This window comes from Danio aesculapii, chromosome 23, assembly GCF_903798145.1.
Source record: "Danio aesculapii chromosome 23, fDanAes4.1, whole genome shotgun sequence".
Classification (NCBI taxonomy): Eukaryota; Metazoa; Chordata; class Actinopteri; order Cypriniformes; family Danionidae; genus Danio; species Danio aesculapii.
This window is the reverse complement of record NC_079457.1, coordinates 23,504,355-23,523,416: the sequence shown is the minus strand read 5'-3', so window position 1 is coordinate 23,523,416 and position 19,062 is coordinate 23,504,355. Positions and strand designations below refer to the sequence as shown.

The window sequence follows — 19,062 nt, the reverse complement described above, 5'->3', positions numbered from 1 at the left end:
ATGAGCAAACAATACATTCATTCAGGGGCGTACATTTAGGGTGGACTGAGATGACGCGTCCCCACCAATAGCCACCTACCATAGAAATGTCCCCACCAATAATTTAATCCACTTTTTTAAAAAATCGCGCTGTCAACATTAACCTAGACACGCAGGTTAAATGACCTTCTCTCCTCGAGTCCTCCCGCCCCCAAAACGCATATGGACATTTTGATTGGCTGTACCTTTCCCTGCTATTATGTGAGAGGCTATGGCTGCCTTCACATACAAGCAGCACCAAAAGCAGTGGATTGTTTTTTTTCCCGTGCTGGAGGAATAAGGTGTGTTGGGTGACACACAAGCGAGGATGGCGGCAGCAAAAAAAAGGTGGATATAAGGTGCTTTTTTTCAACGGAAGTGTAAGTCACATAAACGCAAGTTCTCTACTGAATGAGTCCATCATGATAACGGCGTTAATGCTCGTGTTTTCCTCGGCTTTAACGTACAGTCTATCGTTATAGCAGACTGATGTAGTCTGAATAATATGCCCTGAAAAACAGCTGCAGAATAAACAGCTAAAGTACAGTATATGATCCCTGTCAGTTCTCCTAATCTCTGAGTAGCTTGTCCAATTTCGTGTTGAAACAATTAGTCAGAAAAAAATACAGTCTGTGTAGGCATAATACTGATATATGAGACGTGTTTCATTTGCACTATGGAATATAACGGAAGTCTTAATTAAACTCTCTCTTTATCAGTTAATAAACATTCTTTTAACATTACACTATCAGGCCTGTAGCCAGCTTATTGAAAGGGATGCTTATTTGTTTTCGGAAAAACTAAACCTTTTTGCAGTTATTCGCCTCATTTTCTGTTGTTTAATACTGGGGTATAAATATTGCATTTCACTGACATTTTAAGAACTCATTTTTGCTGGATTATCTTGTCGGATGGTTAGCATAACCACACTTTTTGATGTACCAAAAATATTTTCAACCATTATGTCAAATTGCTCACCATACTATTTTACTATCTTAAGTGTTTATTTACAAATGTGCATTTAAACGGTAAGTTTTATATTACAGTTTTATAAATAATGAAAATTCTTAATAAAAATATGAAAAGATACTTATTTTTAAAATACAAATTTATTATCATCTATCATTACATTTTTTTTTTAAATCTGTTAAAACTTGTTTTAAATTAAAAACTGAAGCCTATTGCCAAATAACAAACTGACCAGAACATAACAAACTGACCAGAACATTCAACTTTCCTCGGTCAGAATTTGGCCATTTAAATAATAAGAAAAGTTTAAAAATAATAATAATAATAATAATCTAACTTTTGGTCTTTCGAACCACCTGAACCCCACTTGGCTACAGTCCTAAAACTTAATAAACTGTACAAAGAGAGGATTAATTATTAATATAGTTTAATAGCAGTTAAATAAATAATTGCATATACACACATGTATATAAGTGATGTTCATTCTTGGGTGATTGGGGGGGGGGGTGTTTGTTGTTTGATTCACCCGTCCCCACCAATGTCAAGTGCAAACTTACGCCCTTGCATTTATTACAGTATTAATGGTTCTTTGTTGATGGTAGTTAATGAAAATAAAGTTGCTCAGTGTTAGTATATGTAACTGTGATTAAAAAATGCTGTGCAGGATCGATCATACTTGGTTTATGCTAACTAACATTAACTAATGGATCATTTTTTAAAGTGTAAAAAAATCCCAATCCCAATCTGTTTTTTGTCCTGTCTCTGTTATCCTGTTGCACTGTAGAAGCTCTGTCACGAAAACAAATTCCCCGTATGTGTGAACAAACCTGGCAATAAAGCTCTTTCTGATTCTGATTCTAAAATGTGTCATATTTTAATGATTTATTAAGTGTCAAATGTAGTGATAGTAGCAATTACCTAATATTTTTGGGAATGATTTAGAGAGAGAGAGAGAGAGAGAGAGAGAGAGAGAGAGAGAGAGAACAGAGATTTACTGTTTTGATGCTTGTAAATCTGATTTTTTCCCTTGACATAATTTATTATTACAGAATAAGACGTCTTTGTATACTAAGATTGATTCTGGCGCCCCCACTGGCCAAAAGAAGGATGTCCAAGTTACTTGTTTAATGATTAAACCCATTGTGATTAAAAATGTTAGATTATTTTAGGATTATATTAGGGCAAGCATAGTAATGTTGGCTCTATAGGGTTTCAGTGTTTAAAAGTGGATACTTGCGATTATTTGAATGCCCTTTACATGCTATTCGAATACTTCCTGCAGCTGTTTATTAAAGGGCTTTCAGCCAACAACGATCATTTTGCCATAATTTACTCAACCTTCCCTTGTTTAAAACGTATTCGAGTTTCTTCACAAATGTATATATTGATTTTTTTTTTTTTTTTTTTTTTTTGATTTAGCTGGGAACCATTCACTTCCAAAGTCATTTGGAAGTCAAGTCCAACCATACTAAAATGGTCCCTTTGTACTTTTATTCATTTGTTTACTGTTTTTTTTTTCATTTATCACTCTGTCTTATTTTGTACGTTTAATCTTTATGCAATCATTACATTTTAGACTATTTGTTTTCTTAGAATGAATGCACAACTTAAAATAATAAACGGGTTCATCCTAAATCTGGACTAGTTTCAAACTAAATCTGGACTGCTTCTTGATTAGGGTGTAGGGGCCACATTTGCACAGATGTAACAATTGTTGAAATTGTATTTGTTAGATCCTTACCAAGCACAATATAATAGAAAACTGTTATATTATTTAAAACTCTCTCTCTCTCTCTTTTATTTATGAAATTTATAGGTATAATTATACTTCTATGTATTTATTTGAGGACCCCCAGATTTCCGCTTACCTTGCTTATTGGATAAATCCACTCCTGCCAGCAACCAGCATTCTTCAAAGTATTTTCTTTTGTGTTCAATAGAAGAAACTCATAAAGGTTTAAAACTACATGAGCGAGAATAAATGAGGTACTTTTTTATTTTTAAGGGACCTATCTCTTTAAGAATAATAGTTTATAATAGCTCAAGAGATGATATAAAGAGGAAAATGCATGATGTTGTACAGAGAAAAGTGTATTGTCCTCATTACTAAAGTCAAAAACATGATAAGACGGGCCTTATCAGGGCACATTTTAGAACAGAAAGGCAACACTTTGTTGTGTCTATAAAAATCATGGCCATTTTTTGAATGTTTGTGCTACAGTAAAAACAAATCATAATATAAACACGATCGTCTTTAAATAATACAAAATGGAGAATCTGATTTGGTATAATTTTAACTTCCATGTGTTTATTTTGGGGACCGCCAGATTTTCTCTTAATTTGCTTATTGGACAAATCCACCTCTGCCACCATCCAGCATTCTTCAAAATATCTTCTTTTGTTTATAAAGGTTTAAAACCACACGAGCAAGAACAAATGAGATTTTATATTTATGTGGGAATTATCCCTTTAAGAATGAAGGCTTATAATAGTTTAAGAGACGATACAAAGAAGAAAAATGCATGGTGTTGCACAGAAACGAAATTGTCATCGATGCAAAAGTAAAAAAACATGATAACACAGGCCTTATCAGGGAACATTTGTGAACAGAAAGGCAACACTTTGTTGTGTCTATAAAAATCATGGCCATTTTTTGAATATTTGTGCAACAGTAAGAACTCATAAGATAAGCATGATCGTGTTTAATTAATATAAGATGGAGAATCTGAATTTATAGGTGTAATTTTTACTTCTAGGTGTTTATTTTATTATTTTATTATTGGATAAATCCACCTCTGCCAGCACCAAGCATTCTTCAAAATATCTTCTTTTGTTTATAACCACATGAGCAAGAATAAATGAGGTAGTTTAATATTTTTAAGCGAACTATCCCTTTAAGAATAATAGCTGAAGAGAAGATACAAGGAGGAAAATGCATGATGTTACACAGAGAAAAATATATCGTCATCTATACAAAAGTCAAAAACATGATAACACAGGCCTTATCATGGCACATTTTAGAACAGAAAGGCAACACTTTGTTGTGTCTATAAAAATCATGGCCATTTTTTGAATGTTTGTGCTATAGATAAAACAACTCATTATATAAACATAATCGTGTTTAATTAATACAAGATGGAGAATCTGAATATGTAGGCGTAAATTTTACTTCTAGGTATTTATTTGAAGGTTTCCAGATTTTCTCTTAATTTGCTAATTGGACAAATCCACCTCTGCCACCATCCAGCATTCTTCAAAATATCTTCTTTTGTTTATAAAGGTTTAAAACCACACGAGCAAGAACAAATGAGGTGATTTTATATTCATGTGGGAATTATCCCTTTAAGAATAAAGGCTTATAATAGCACAAGAGACAAGCTGAGAAAATATTATATGCTATTCCTTCTGTGCTAATGAAGGACTACTGACTGAGACATTCCATGCACTGGATGGGTCCTATGGCGTGGCAGAGTTCATCACAGCTCCAATACACATCTCTGCCATTTGCTTACAGTAATCATGTGCCCTTCACCACACACAATTCATCTGCTCGTGATCTTCCTTCATATAACTTTGCTATGTTTGGTGTCATTGGACAGTTTATGACTTAAGCGTTGTATTAATGAAATCATCAGACAGATTGATGTGTTTCAATATATAATCTATTTACTATTGTTGAGTCATGGCCTGAGGAGATATGTTAATGTACTTCTCCCCCACTTTATCTCCTCAACTTTGCTTTCATGTTCAGCTGGTTTTGGGGGTTGGTTTTCACTCGTTTCACAATGCTTTGCTCAGGGTATAAGAAGGAAAGGTAACTGTTGATCAGGGAGAATGACTTTTACTCTGCTTCTGCACACCGGTGTGTAGCCTCATATGCTAACAAAGGCAGTTTCACAGTCTTTGTTACACAGCACAGCAGTTCATAATATGTTACAGCTAAGTTTCTTCATACAGTATGTGTGTTTCATTCTACTGTCTGTATATTTTAATTTTGCTTGCTTAATTTTTAATTTCTTTCTTTTAATCAATGTTGATAACTTTAATGGAGTCAGATAAATAATTGCTTTAAACACGCCATCCTTCAACTGCTTTGTTTCTGATTATTGGTTCAGAATCGCAGCGTAAGCTTCAAAGCTTATAAGACGATACAAAGAGGAAAATGCATGATGTAACACGGAGAAAAATTTATTGTCATCAATACAAAAGTCAAAAATATGATAACGCAGGCCTTATCAGGGCACATTTTAGAACAGAAAGGCAACACTTTGTTGTGTCTATAAAAATCATGGCCATTTTCAAAATGTTTGTGCTACAGTAAAAACAACCTATAATAAAAACATGATCGTCTTTAAATAATACAAGATGGAGAATCTGATCTGCATCAGAGATGGATATTTCAAGTTCAATTCAAGTTCGACCAAATATACACATAGATGACAAAACGCACAAGTAAATTGTCTGCAGAAATACAGCAGAGAGACTGAACTAGATAAATCTCTTTGGTTCATTCCGTGGTGTTAATTCTGCTCCCCATCAAGTACACTTGAAGCAGAGATAAGGCCACTTTAAGACAAATACAGGAAGTGTCAAGGTATGTATGTAGTCATAATTCACATATAACAGTGTTTTTTTAAAAACGATAGTCACCTCAGTGACCGTAGAAAAGTAAACAAGGCCTTGCGTAAATGATTAAGACTCAAGGATGAACGGGTGCTTGGTGTCACATTTGCATTTATGGAAAAATAAAATATGCATAGCATGACACGTAATCCAGTTCTCATTTTCTCTGGCCTTTCGCTAGAATTTGGAATACACTGAAAGGATGATTATGAATGCTGATAAAAGTGAGGTTGAGTTCAGGTAGATCTTGCATAGAGAGAGCGAAAGACTGGCCTCAAGTCAGTTGTGCGGAGCTGAGTAACAAAATACAGCGGCTTCAGCTTCACTGTTGCGCATTCTGGACTTGATTAGACCCTGTCAAGTGTTTTAATCTCCCAACACGTGTCCTTATAAACTTAAAAAAATGAATAGAAAAGTAAAAAAGGAATATAAAAAATCGTAAATCGTTATTGCAAAAGGCGAGCTCAGGCCTCTGACTGTTTCTTTTTCCTCGCGGCTCACCGTTTGCGTTGCTGCTTGAGTCTGATTGGCAGTCAGTGCTACTCAGCATGGAGGTTTAGTGTATGGATTATGGAGCCCTGAGTTGTTGGAGTCTGCTGTAGACGTCTTCAGCTTGGCTTAACTCTTCAAATACTGGGATGAGGTGAAGCAGCTCGGTGTCCTCCGAATCGTCAAACCACGACAGTACTGGAACCTGCCGGACAAACACGGGTTATTATAAGCCACCGCTTTACTGACTAATCATTGTGGGATTATGTAAATCTGCATGGGGGGGGGGGGGGGGGGGGTCAATTAAATTGGTGTGTTTTAGATGGTAGTGCAGAAAAACGGCTACAAATACAGTGGGGTACAAAGTCAGTCTGAAATCACTGAAAATGTGGGATTAAAAATTGTAGTTTTTATACATTTTTTAAAACAAATTTGTTTATATATATATAATGTTAATAACAGCAATAAAGTTCTTTTTTCGATATTAAAAATAATACATAAAGGAGTGCCATTTGTTTAACAGAGATTAACACATTTTTAAACAAAATAGTTTTATTAACCAATTTTCTTTGTGTTTTTGCCACGATGGCAGTACTTAATGTCAGTATTCATCTTAAAGTCCAATTAAAAGGCATAACTAGGCTAATTAGGTAAGTCATTGGACAAGTGGTTTATTCTGTAGCCAATAAAAAAGTTAATTCTAAATCTAATAAGGGGTGAATAATAAAAAGGGCTGACCATAGCAGTTTTTAATTGTATATATTTCCTCTCTTTTTTCCATTCAGCCAAAATAAAGGATGTTTTCTCCATATTAAGATAATAGTGAGACAAATGTGATTGCTCAGTTAAACTGCACATAGGAATTATTTGAAAAATTATGAACATTTTAAAGGAGGGTTCATAATTTTGTTTTCCACTTTAGAAACACGTGAACAAAACAAACCTACTTTTGTTAAATAGACTGTAAAAATTAGTTGCTACTATTAGTTAGAACAATTAGTTAGAACATGCAAACTCCACACAGAAATGCCAACTGACCCAGCCAGCGACCTTCTTGCTGTGAGGCGATTGTGCTACCCACTGCTCCACCGTGACGCCCTCTGACTAAAGATATTAAGTAAACTTTGTATAACTTAAATGCAGATGAAACCTGATTAACTTAATAAAATTAGGTTCAAGTAACAAAAACATTTGTTGTCATCACTTTTTGTCATGTCGTTTTTTGAGTGTACAAAATGCATATACATAGTAATTATGTATACATTATTGTAAAAAAAACTTTTTCCATTTCAGTACTTTTCTTCTATTGATGATGATTATTTGCCATTTTAGAAAGCATTACAAAATCTTAAGTTTCAGGAATAAAATTCTATTTTTTTGGTTTTTGCACTGGGCATTGATTAATCGCCTCCAAAATAAAGGTTTGTTTTTACAAAATATATGTGTGATATGTATGTTTATGATATATAAATACACACATAAACATGAAAACAAAACAAAAATATCTACATGGATATTTAAATGTAAAAATAATTTGTGTTATATACATAACAGTTAAAGTCATAATTATTACCCCCCCTAAATATACTTTTCTCAAATATATGCAGGCATGTGTGTATTTATATATACATAATAAATATACACAGTACACACATACATTATATGAATACAACTTTTGTTTTAGACGCGACTAATCATCGCCAAGCACAACGTTTTTTTAAAACAAAAATCTGTAAAACTTTAGGTCACAATCTATTGATATTAACTGTTCATTAGTAGTTATAAAGTATGATCTTATTTTACATCCCTAATCCTACCCCAAACCTAAACTCAACTTCTACCTTACTATTAAACAGCTAATTAGTAGTTAATTAAGCTAGTAGTGTTAGTTATTGGTGTATTAATAACACGATAACTAAACTGATATCTAAAAATCTTATTACTAAATGTATTACTATGATTTACGATCCATTAATGATATAATGAATAACATGATAAATTACTCAAATCAATCAATCAATAAAAATAACATTTAGGTAGCAGATGGACCCCACTGTATATGTTTGTCAAACACATGAGGGTGAATCTACAGGGCAGATAAAGAGCAGCAGGAGAGCGAGGGCGACCCACAGCGTTCTCAGGGTGGAAGATGTAGGAGGCAGGAGAGTTGTCCAGGATCAGGGTTTTGTGGAGCTCACGGCCGAGGCGACTCAGGTCTTTCACATAACAGCCTTGATAGAAGACGCAAGATTCACGGAAGAGACGAGTCCGAAACACACCGCACTGATCCAGCAGGTCCGTCACAGGGTCTGCATACTAGCACAGCCGCGGGTTACTACACAACTCTAGAACGCTAGCCAACAAGCATCTAATGAGGGTTTTCTACACTTATTTTCTACAGGAATGTGATGAATGTTTCATACCTTAGCAAGGCTAGCAGTGAACAGAACACATTCAAACAGTTCCCCCATCCGCTGGAGAAACTCATCCACGTACGGCCTCTTCAGCACATACACCTAAAACACACATGTGCTTGTTGATGTTACTATTCAGATGAAGTACACCATTTAGAGCTGCATGATTCTGGATAAACTGACAATCGCATTTTTCTTACTACATAGAAAGTTCATATTTGAATTTAAGATTTATAAAATGTCATTTATGCAACATACAGTTAAAGTCATAATTATTAGCCTCCCTGAATTAATACTGTGTATATATATATATATATATATATATATATATATATATATATATATATATATATATATATATATATATATACACATATACATACATATACATACATATATATATATATATATATATATATATATACATATATATATATATACATATATATATATATATATACATATATATATATATATACATATATATATACATATATATATATATATACATATATATATATATATATATATATATATATATATACATATATATATACATATATATATACATATATATATATATATATATATATATATATACATACATATACATACATATACATACATATACATACATACACATATATATATATATATATATATATATATATATATATATATATATATATATATATATATATATATATATATATATATATATACACATATACAGTCTAGTCACATTAATGAACTATGTATGTTTATATATAACCATACATGAACACACATATAAAATTAAAGCTAATATATATGAACATTAATGAACTATGTATGTTTATATATAACCATACATGAACACACATATAAAATTAAAGCTAATATATATGAACATCAGTGTACATACTTGCAATTCCAATGGTAGCAAAATATATGAAAGTAGCCATTTTTGCAATATTTCAAACTATATGTTGCCTATATGAAATATATTATGTAAAATCCAAACATGAACTTGTATGCCATATATGTAATTTGCATATATTACCATATTAGATTTCTATGTGGGTTGTTTGCTTAATTGATTAAAATGGAGGCATTGATGCTGACAAGACAATTAATCACTAACTTATCTAGAGATTTCTGACTAATTAAAAACATATTTAATTTATTTGAATAATTTATTTAAAAAAAATAAGTTTGACGATATGATTCAGTAGCTTTGTTAACATCAGATGATTCATTACTGATGAATCAGCGCTACTGAACGAACATCTTATATGATTCAAAGACAAATATATTTTTTACAAGTTACTTGTCGCCATCTACTGTTGTGAATACATAATTGATATAGTCATCATTTGACGCATCTAGAACATTTGTATTTATTTCATTTGGTCCAAATCATAAATGAAAATAATATATTTAATTGTGGTTCACTTAGCGTTCACAGCAGTCATTTCAAAGTCTAAACCCTGATTTATAATTTGTGACTGAAATTACTGTGAACATCCAAAACAATGTTGCGCATCGGGCTGAATGTGAATATTGTATGTGCCTGCAGAAGATCTTTTTTATCAGCTCAACTCATTAATATAAATGTGTTAAAGAATCAAAACAGCATCAATTAATTCTTAATCAGCCACAGACATGAAGATCTGCTACAAGAAGATGTGTTTTCAATGCATGTATTGAACGGAAATGTGCAACTATAAAGAAAAAATCTGATATGCTTGTGGATTTCTGTCCATTTTATTGTCATATTTTGTGGTATCGTGACATTTTAGATGTGTTTTGCACATTTTTAATGAACCACATGTTTTAATTTAACCAAAGCTTAAAAGTGTGAATACACACATGTGATTTATTCTATTTTGATTGCTACCATAGATATTAGTGTTTATATCAAACTATAAACTTTTATGCCAATTCTTCTGTAATTAACTAACTTTTTAGTAACATAAAAATAATACCATGCTGACTTTTTCAGAACAATATATGTAAACTGCTCTCTCACTGTCAGTGTATCAACACAGCTCTGAATGACTTTGTCAAATGTTTAACAGACTTACATGAATCATTTAAAATGGGATAATCTTTGATATGTTCATCTTTTAATCATGCAGCTCTAACACCATTTAAATTCAGTTGTAAATCCGTTGAGAGTACACATTTAAAGTTTTGCTCATGTCCTGTAGTGCTGTTGCTCGTAGCCTCCTCCTGAAACAAGTAACCAAGAATAGGCCGTACTAGTGGGAACTAACCTATCCTGGATTACTTGAACCAGGCAGAGGCCAAATGCAGATTTCCTGTGAAAAACTGATGAGAATGGCAAAATCTTAAGGAATATTTACATGTGATATTTAAATCTCCAGTATTTTAGGGCAAGACACTGAGAGTAAAAATCTACTAATATTTATCACTGCACTTCTCTACTTGAAACATACATTTGAAAAGTACTTTTCAGAAAACAAAATGTACAATGGAAAAGGGAATTTTGTGGAATAAAAACTTAAAAAATAATAATGTATGAATATCTCCTTTGATAAAAGCCTTATATATGCATGTATAGGATTCAAACAATGTTTTGTTGGTGTTTTTAGTGTAAAGTGAAGATAAATCAAATAACATGTATTATATTAACATATAGTATATATATATATATATATATATATATATATATATATATATATATATATATATATATATATATATATATATAACATTATATTTTAGATATTTTATATTAAAAAACAAAGAGCAAAAATATCAAAATGCATGAAAAAACATGTTTTGCATCTTGTAACTGGTTCATGACGTCACTGCACTGCTGAAGTGTCATTCTCACATCAACCCAGCAGATGGCGCTCAACATTAACGTTTGAATATAGAACAACATCCCCGCTCTTCCCTCTTTTCACACACTCTGGCAGAGGATTACTGCTGCTTCTCACATACACAAACATTTGTCAGATCTCACCTGGTGTGTGGTCCCCTCAATCTCCACAGGCACAATGAAATCTGCATTGCTTATTGGCTACAAAAACACAATGTGGATATGATTAAAACATTAGTGAGTTGGCAAACTGTTATTAGCATGCAAATGTTATAGTTATTGTACATATAAAATGTTATATATGCATCAGTTGAACTGATCTCTTATGCAGCATGAAACTCTTTAAAATGCCTGCTTTGCAGCGTCAGTGAGTGTTTTGGTGATTACCTTAAAGGAGCTGTGCACCAGTGTTTCATCCAGATCTATGACCACACAGATCTTCCCCTGGTCCTGAGAGGTCACTGCTGGCAGCAGACTCTCGCCTGGTATCTGCAGATAACATGGCACTTTTTTTCACTAATAAAAACATTGGATAGAGAAACTATTTTTTAAACTAAAGTTGCTTGTAAATGTCACCAGCAGTTATAAAGAAACAGTAGCATATTGAATTAAAGTTTTACTGCACAAAACTACATTATGTATATCAATTTTTGTGCATTAAAATGTTTAATTCGATATGCTAGATATTAATTCTATGTACTATGTATTCTATGTATGACTAAATATTATTATTAATAAGAGTAATTGATAGGTTACAATGTTTTTTGAGTGAATGAGGTAAGCTTGCGATTGTCAATTATTAGTACTTGCCACTGATCTATATTAAACTATATATATATATATATATATATATATATATATATATATACACACACACACAGATTTAACTTTGACCATCCATATAACATATACATTTTTATATGTATAGTTTTATATCTATCAATCTGCACTCTCAGAAATAAAGGTACGCGAGCTGTCACTGGGGTGGTACCTTTTCAAAAGGTACAAATTTGTACCTTAAAGGTCCATATTAATACCTCAAGAGTATATATTAGTACCAAAAAAGTACAAAAGTGTTCCTCTTAAAAATTTTAGGTACTAATATATACTTTAGAGGTACCAATATGGACCCTTTCAGTACAAAAGTGTACCTTTTGAAAAGGTACCATCTCAGTGACAGCTCGCGTACCTTTATTTCTGAGAGTGTGTCTTTGTATGTTATATACTTTTTTTATGGTTAAATATTATTATTATTATTACTTTTATTTAATACGTCTATTATGAAAACATTTCTGAATATTGTTATTTATTAATCAAACAAATAGAATTAAGTGATACGCTGCTAATTTACAGTGACTGTCAACTAATCCTTGCCACTGATTTATACTTAACTATATATGTGTGATGTATATTTAAATGTATATAAGTTTCGAAAATACAATGACAATCCAGATTAATGATTACTATCATACTTTGGCAAAGGTCCCATTGTCCTCAGGCTCTAGCAAGGCATCATGGGTAGGTGAAGTTGGCAGCTGGGCATCTTGAGCTCGAAGGCAACAGATGAGCTTTTTGAAGATATTCCGACTCCCAGGTTTCTGAGGCGAACTTTTATTCACCTGATCTGTTTGAAAACAATACAGTTGCTTAATTTGCATCTATTAGTCCTGCTGATAATTGTATTGCATAAACATAGCATAAAAAGGCTCATGTTGCGTGCTTTATAAACAATCCCACTTGAACCTTACTAAACGTCACTGTCAAAACCCCACTCAGAGCGCATTAATAAATGCTAATATATATTGACAATCAACGAGTTTGAGTTTGGTAAAACACATCCACCCATCAGCTTGATGCATAAGCATCAACTGTCTAAAGCTGGATGGATCTTTTAAATAATTCAGAGAACTGCAATAAAATGTATGTTTTTCGCCAGTAAATGCGGCATCTATCAACTTCAAAATGACCAAATGCTCAGCAGCCCCTCTCTAGAGATGGCACACGTTGCACAGAAAACAGAAAATCTGTTTTAAATGAGACTGCTGGCCACGGCTGGTATATGTTATATAATCTCAGAAGGCGGGAAAGCCCACACATTTCAGCTGTACCTTTAGAGCAAAACATACACACATATACACACACACACACACGCCGCTCCTGCCATTTCATCACAGGAGAGTCTGGCAAAAACGTACAAACGGCACAGACAAAACTCGCAGCCGCAGAAATAAGAGATATGTTTTGTAACAGCACCACATCTGTTGCCAGATTTGTTGTGCATTACGGAGGGGCTCCTTGCATATTTAGGGGGCTTCTGCATACTTCTGCTTGCAAATATTTGCATGTAAGTGAAACATGATTTTGTTCAGACATGCCTGTCGAGATTCCCAAGCAGCAAAATTGGACAAAAGCTATTGCAACATGAAAGTACACCATGCAATGATTAGAGTCTGTTTTTTATTCTTTTGGTGATGTAACTTCACTGCTAGTAATCATCCCCGTTTCTCTCTCTCTCAGTTTGACCGTAATGATGAGCAGCGGCTGATCCCAGGCACCTTTTCTCCATTGGTTCCCTATGGAGGCTTATATAGCCATAGGAATGATCTTATGTAACATACGAGCTGCATGTACAGCAGAGGGAGGATGAGAGAAAATGGCCTCCTTCGTCATCATTTACTCTGTGCTGTATTTGCCCATCTGTACACTCGCTGATAACGCCCTGCTTAACAAAAGGGACTCAGGAAATGGAGTACAAGGAAAATGTATCCATGAATTCAAATGCACTTTCTTGAAAACATTTGTCACATGTGGATAAAGCGATCATTTCGAGCTTTGGTGAGTGGAGTGTAAAGAGTGTTTTGTTAGGGACTGTCAAAGGTTCTGCTGGAAGCTTTTAAGTGGTGAGGCTTTCTAGCACTCCTGCTCACATTTAACCAGATGAGTGTGGTTTTTTTAAAATCAATTCCCACAAAAGAAGTTTAACTGATGAATAAAAGAAAGGCACTATTTCAAAACCCATCTATTTTCCAAGATAATTAAGATCTCCAAGGCGAATTAAAGGGCAAGAATGGATTTGAGTTTCAAGGCATGGTGTGTAACTGGAGTCCAAGGTATCTGTTAGGAAAACAATAACATGTTCTTAATATTTGTAATCAGACTAGTAAGCAAAATGACTGAGAATTTTTTTTTTTTTGATGCATCTGAGTAAACACCATAAGCATAGTTTTTGTTGATGCAATGACTTAGATTTGATCTAAAACAAACAGGTTTTAGAGACAACACAATAACTATATGGAGCTTCTTTTTAGGCACTCTGATTGCAAAACATTTCCAAAGCACTAAAGATTATCAAAAATTGCACAGAATAAAAACAAAACATCTTATAGTGCATATATAGTCATAAAGTGTTATTGTGAACCAAATTGATTGATCAAACAATATTTGGTCATTCTGAAATGGTCTGCCATTATGTAGTGCACATTTTCTGTTTAATATTTAACCATCATTTATTTATAATTTGACATCAAATTATACATATTTTGTCAGATCACCCAAACATACATATTGATTTTTGTCCACTGTGTCTCTTCATTTATTGCATTTTCTAATGTACATCAAACTAGACCATACTCAGATACTCAGGCAATGACAAGACATAATAGCATGGGACAATAATCGTTTTCAAGGTATTCCGTAGTTTGGAAATATCAAGGTTTTAAAACCGTCAAATTTCTCTGCTATACCATTCCTACGGTATATGTAAGATTTTTTTATTAACGTTTTTTTTTTTAGGACAGCAGTATCTCCATCCGAAAAGGTATCCAAAAATGGTGTTTTAAATTGTAAAGAAATCTGTGTTTTACTAAACTAATGAAGGCAGTATAAGTTAATTGTTTTATTTGGATTATCTAGCTTGACATGTTAACTGTTAAAATAATTTGGAAATGTTTCTCAAAATAAAATATATTGTGTTCAAAGGGGAAAAAAGTTTGTTTTTTTACCCAGACATTTAAAAAGAATATATCTGAGAGCGTTAATCACAATACCGTTAAACCGTGATATTTTTATTCAAGGTTATCCTACCATTAGAATCTTATAGCGGCCCATGCCTAAGACATAACAGTCATTACAGTAGTTAAACATGTGTCCTTGATTAATTTGAACAGCATCAATGCAGTATATTCAGTTTGATTATTTAATCTAACTACATAAAGTTATATAATCAATACATAAACAACTTTAAAAAGAATACTGCAAACATTATCATCTAGTCAGTGGTGAATGATGTGACATGCCCTTGCCCAGTTATGCAAAAATACTTTAGAAAATGCAATTCTTACATAAAGAGCATGAATACATGGCTTCTGCAATATTTAATGTTTTCAATTTGTGATTTTGTTGTGTATGTCTCAATGAAATATCTATCTAAGTTGTATAGCTATCTGGAGAGTGACAAGAATTGTTTTTATAATAAAAAAAATCAATTCTTGCAAAGGATGTGTCATAAATAATTGTGCATAAAAATATTTCTTAAAAATATTATTAATATTAAAAACAAAACTTAAGTCAGTGTGGCGTAACAAGAAGCAGGAAGCCATTTTGTTGTACTGTCATAATACACAAGACACTTTACACCTGATGACTGTAAATCACAGCCATTTAGTTTGCTTTTAATTTTAATTTTTTTATTTTAAGCACCTTTTAGATTTGTAACTAAAATATCAATCATATTCTCATTTTGGGAAAAACAGAAAACGTTGAATACACTCATGTTTGTGAGGTGAGAATAAACAATTCGATGCTTTCACCTAGTTACACCATCTGTTGTACTGAATAATAAAAAAACTAAATTATTTTCACGCCATCATAAATACTAATATTCTCTAACACGGTCTACTGTATGATTTGCACATATATTTTAACCCATATACATAAATTAATTGAACAATATTACATATGACTAATACATCAATTCACATCCTCATTTCTGAGACTGGCCACAAACACAAAAAGTCACACATTGCACTGCATGCTAGCAAATATACACCGAGTTCAAGGGGTCTTCAAGGAATTTGTGCACACTCGACTTGGCTGTTTTCCCAACATTATGGCTGCTCGTAAGTCACTAATACAGAGATCGTAAACATCTGTATTAATAGTCTAATTGACACCACTGCTGTAGAGGAGAAGGACCGGTGTTTACAAGGCGTTTGCGTCAGCTCTATAATAAGCGCGCAGCTCTGCGCATATTTACAACACACGATAAACACCAGTCCCAACTGCACACCAAAACACCATGAGGACACACACTGGCCCGTCAGGTAGTAAGTAGAGGGTTACAAAATGGTTACTATGCAATTTTCTGCATTACAGCGCGACATTTTACTCATTAAACGTCTAGAAAAGGCCTTCGTGAACCGTTGAGGTTTAAACGTGAGCTCGTCGCGGCAGATGGAGGGCGTGTGCCGAGGGGTGTGTTGTGCATTCCAGCGCGGCACCTTGCGCTCTCCATTAGGGCCCGTGTTTTTCCACATTTCAGCTCGATATTTCACCTAGTTTTTCTTCGGTTAGAGTGTGACATACGAGAGTGTAGGTAAGTCTATTAAAAAGGAAATGTTTTACATCACAATCTGCATAACGTCAAAACAAGATGTCGCTCAAATTATACATTAACCAAGACGCTCACAAATGAGGAAACAACACCAAATATATTAGCTGCATTGCTTACAGTTTGTTTTCGAATGTCAAATTATATTCATATAGTAAAGTAGTTAGAATATATAATTACACATCTATAATTAAATTAATAAATACATTATTAATTACACATTAATGTTCCAAAATTGATAGAAAAACACAATTTTAACAGAAAAGCAGTGTCGTATTCAAGAAATCCTTTTAAAAACTGATCACATTACGTAAACATTCAGCAATGGTTGACTGCAACGGCAAAGCGTGGAAATGATACAATTAAGTTAGGCACAGATTTAAGCCACAAACAAAAGAAAGCGCGTATTTCGTCATACGAAGCGGAATTCTTCGTTAGGTTCCAACGGTCGGAACCTAACGAATTCCGCTCGGAACTGTGACATGTCAGTCAGCTCGATATGACAAATAACTGTCACCGCGAGAGCATCGAACGAGTTCGAATCGCACATCGAAGAGTGTGACGCGAAAATGGCAGACAGAAAATGCGCGAGCAGAAAGAGTTGACAGCGCCGTTTAGCAAGTGACAGAGCTTTGCCTACCTGTTTTCGAAGACAACCGAGTATCCTCTCTCTGCACTTGAGTGATGATAGAACTTTCCATCTAACAAACGCACAGCCCTCAACGTCCAACCAACCTTTTCCAGCGACAAACAGTCGGTCCGCATTTAGTGGCATTAAAAGCTAGCGAGGCTTGAAATGAATAATTTCCGTTGGCGTAAACAATCTCAAACCTACAGCGACAAATTATTTTGATATTTATTTATTCCCGCCTTCTATTCTCTTCCACATGGGAGGGGCATGACACTTTGTTGTGTTTTCTCTTATCTGCTATTTTCTAGGCTTCGCGTCTCGGTTTACTTTATCGCTTGTATATTTATCCATAGCCCCCTCTAGTCTAGGTAAAGCCCTCACTTTTTCTCCAACAACATGGAGAATCCAGGCGAAAGAAGAAAAACAACCGAGGACATGGGGCAGGGACGGTTTCAAGTTCCCCTTACTACAGATAAACAACCCCGTAGCTGGGCTATTTCCAAAAGAGTATATTGAAAAAAGACACCACCAATTCGATCAGATGTGCCGTTTAAGCAGATAAAATGCTAAAATAAGCGAAAATCGACGATTTTTATGTTTTTCCGTGTATTGTTTTGCTTTGGACGGACTCTGAGGGGCGCCTTGAAACAGTTTGTCGTTTCGGATTGGATCTCCAAGAAGTGGGAGTAGCTGAAGCATTCTTCTGTTCTGCACACTCCATACCGAAAACATTCCAGTGCTGGTTTTGTCGCAAATCAGTAGTCAGAAGCTTGAGTCTTGTTAAATCTAAATTACTCTGTCGGAATGCTAATTTAATAAGGAGGAAACTGTAAAGGAAACGCGTGATAGGGTTGAATTGATAGTATCAGAAAGATATGGTTTAATGGTTTTTCTATTGATCTTCGTCTTCATCATCAATGCGGCAATGATGATGATGATAGTGAGGATTAATTGAGGTTATACATTGAACAGCATCTGTTCGAAATAACTGAATAGCCAAGAAATTATTAGCATTGTTTTATTCAAAGAAATATACAAACAAAGTAGACCTTACACGCATAAAACAAGCACGAGGTAATACAATCAAATATAGGGGTAAAAACAACGTATGGTAATGACAATTGTACTTGACATGAAAAAGTACATAAATAAAAAATTAATGATAAACAAAAAATTGTTATTTGCAAAAAATACAATTGTAAAGTTAAAATGTAAAAAAACTAGAATAAAACAAAAAATAATGTTAATCTAAAGTTCATTAAAAGGATACTTTGCTGTTTGTTTATACATAAATAAACTAGAGCACAATCAAGCTATTAATAACATTATTATTCAAAGTTGTTTAGAAAAATGCTACTAAATCATCGAGTGCAAAATGTTGTATTTCAACTACTGCAAAAATGATGCAAATGTAAATTTGGATTGAAGAATGTAACATTTTTTAGTGTCTACCTCATTAAACTAAACAAAAAACAAATAA

At 33.5% G+C, this 19,062-nt stretch overlaps 1 protein-coding gene across 1 annotated transcript; it reads right to left on the bottom strand.

Annotated features, from left to right (window-relative positions):
* Positions 1 to 5,159: 5,159 nt before the first annotated feature.
* Positions 5,160 to 17,996, bottom strand: ctdsp2 (CTD (carboxy-terminal domain, RNA polymerase II, polypeptide A) small phosphatase 2). The gene is made up of 7 exons (XM_056448979.1): positions 17,592 to 17,996; positions 12,816 to 12,967; positions 11,731 to 11,832; positions 11,488 to 11,544; positions 8,523 to 8,615; positions 8,230 to 8,415; positions 5,160 to 6,304 (listed from the first exon to the last, which is right to left on the bottom strand). Exons 1-7 carry the CDS (start codon positions 17,650 to 17,652, stop codon positions 6,179 to 6,181), a joined length of 777 nt encoding a protein of 258 aa, XP_056304954.1. The 5' UTR covers positions 17,653 to 17,996; the 3' UTR covers positions 5,160 to 6,178.
* Positions 17,997 to 19,062: the final 1,066 nt, after the last annotated feature.

Coding starts and splice junctions, on each gene's coding strand:
- ctdsp2 (XM_056448979.1), bottom strand. CDS start 17,652: ATGGAAAGTTCTATCATCACTCAAGTGCAGAGAGAGGATACTCGGTTG. Junction 11,545..11,730: donor TGGTGCACAGCTCCTTTAAG/GTAATCACCAAA, acceptor GTGTTTTTGTAG/CCAATAAGCAATGCAGATTT. Junction 6,305..8,229: donor TCTTCCACCCTGAGAACGCT/GTGGGTCGCCCT, acceptor TTTGTCCGGCAG/GTTCCAGTACTGTCGTGGTT.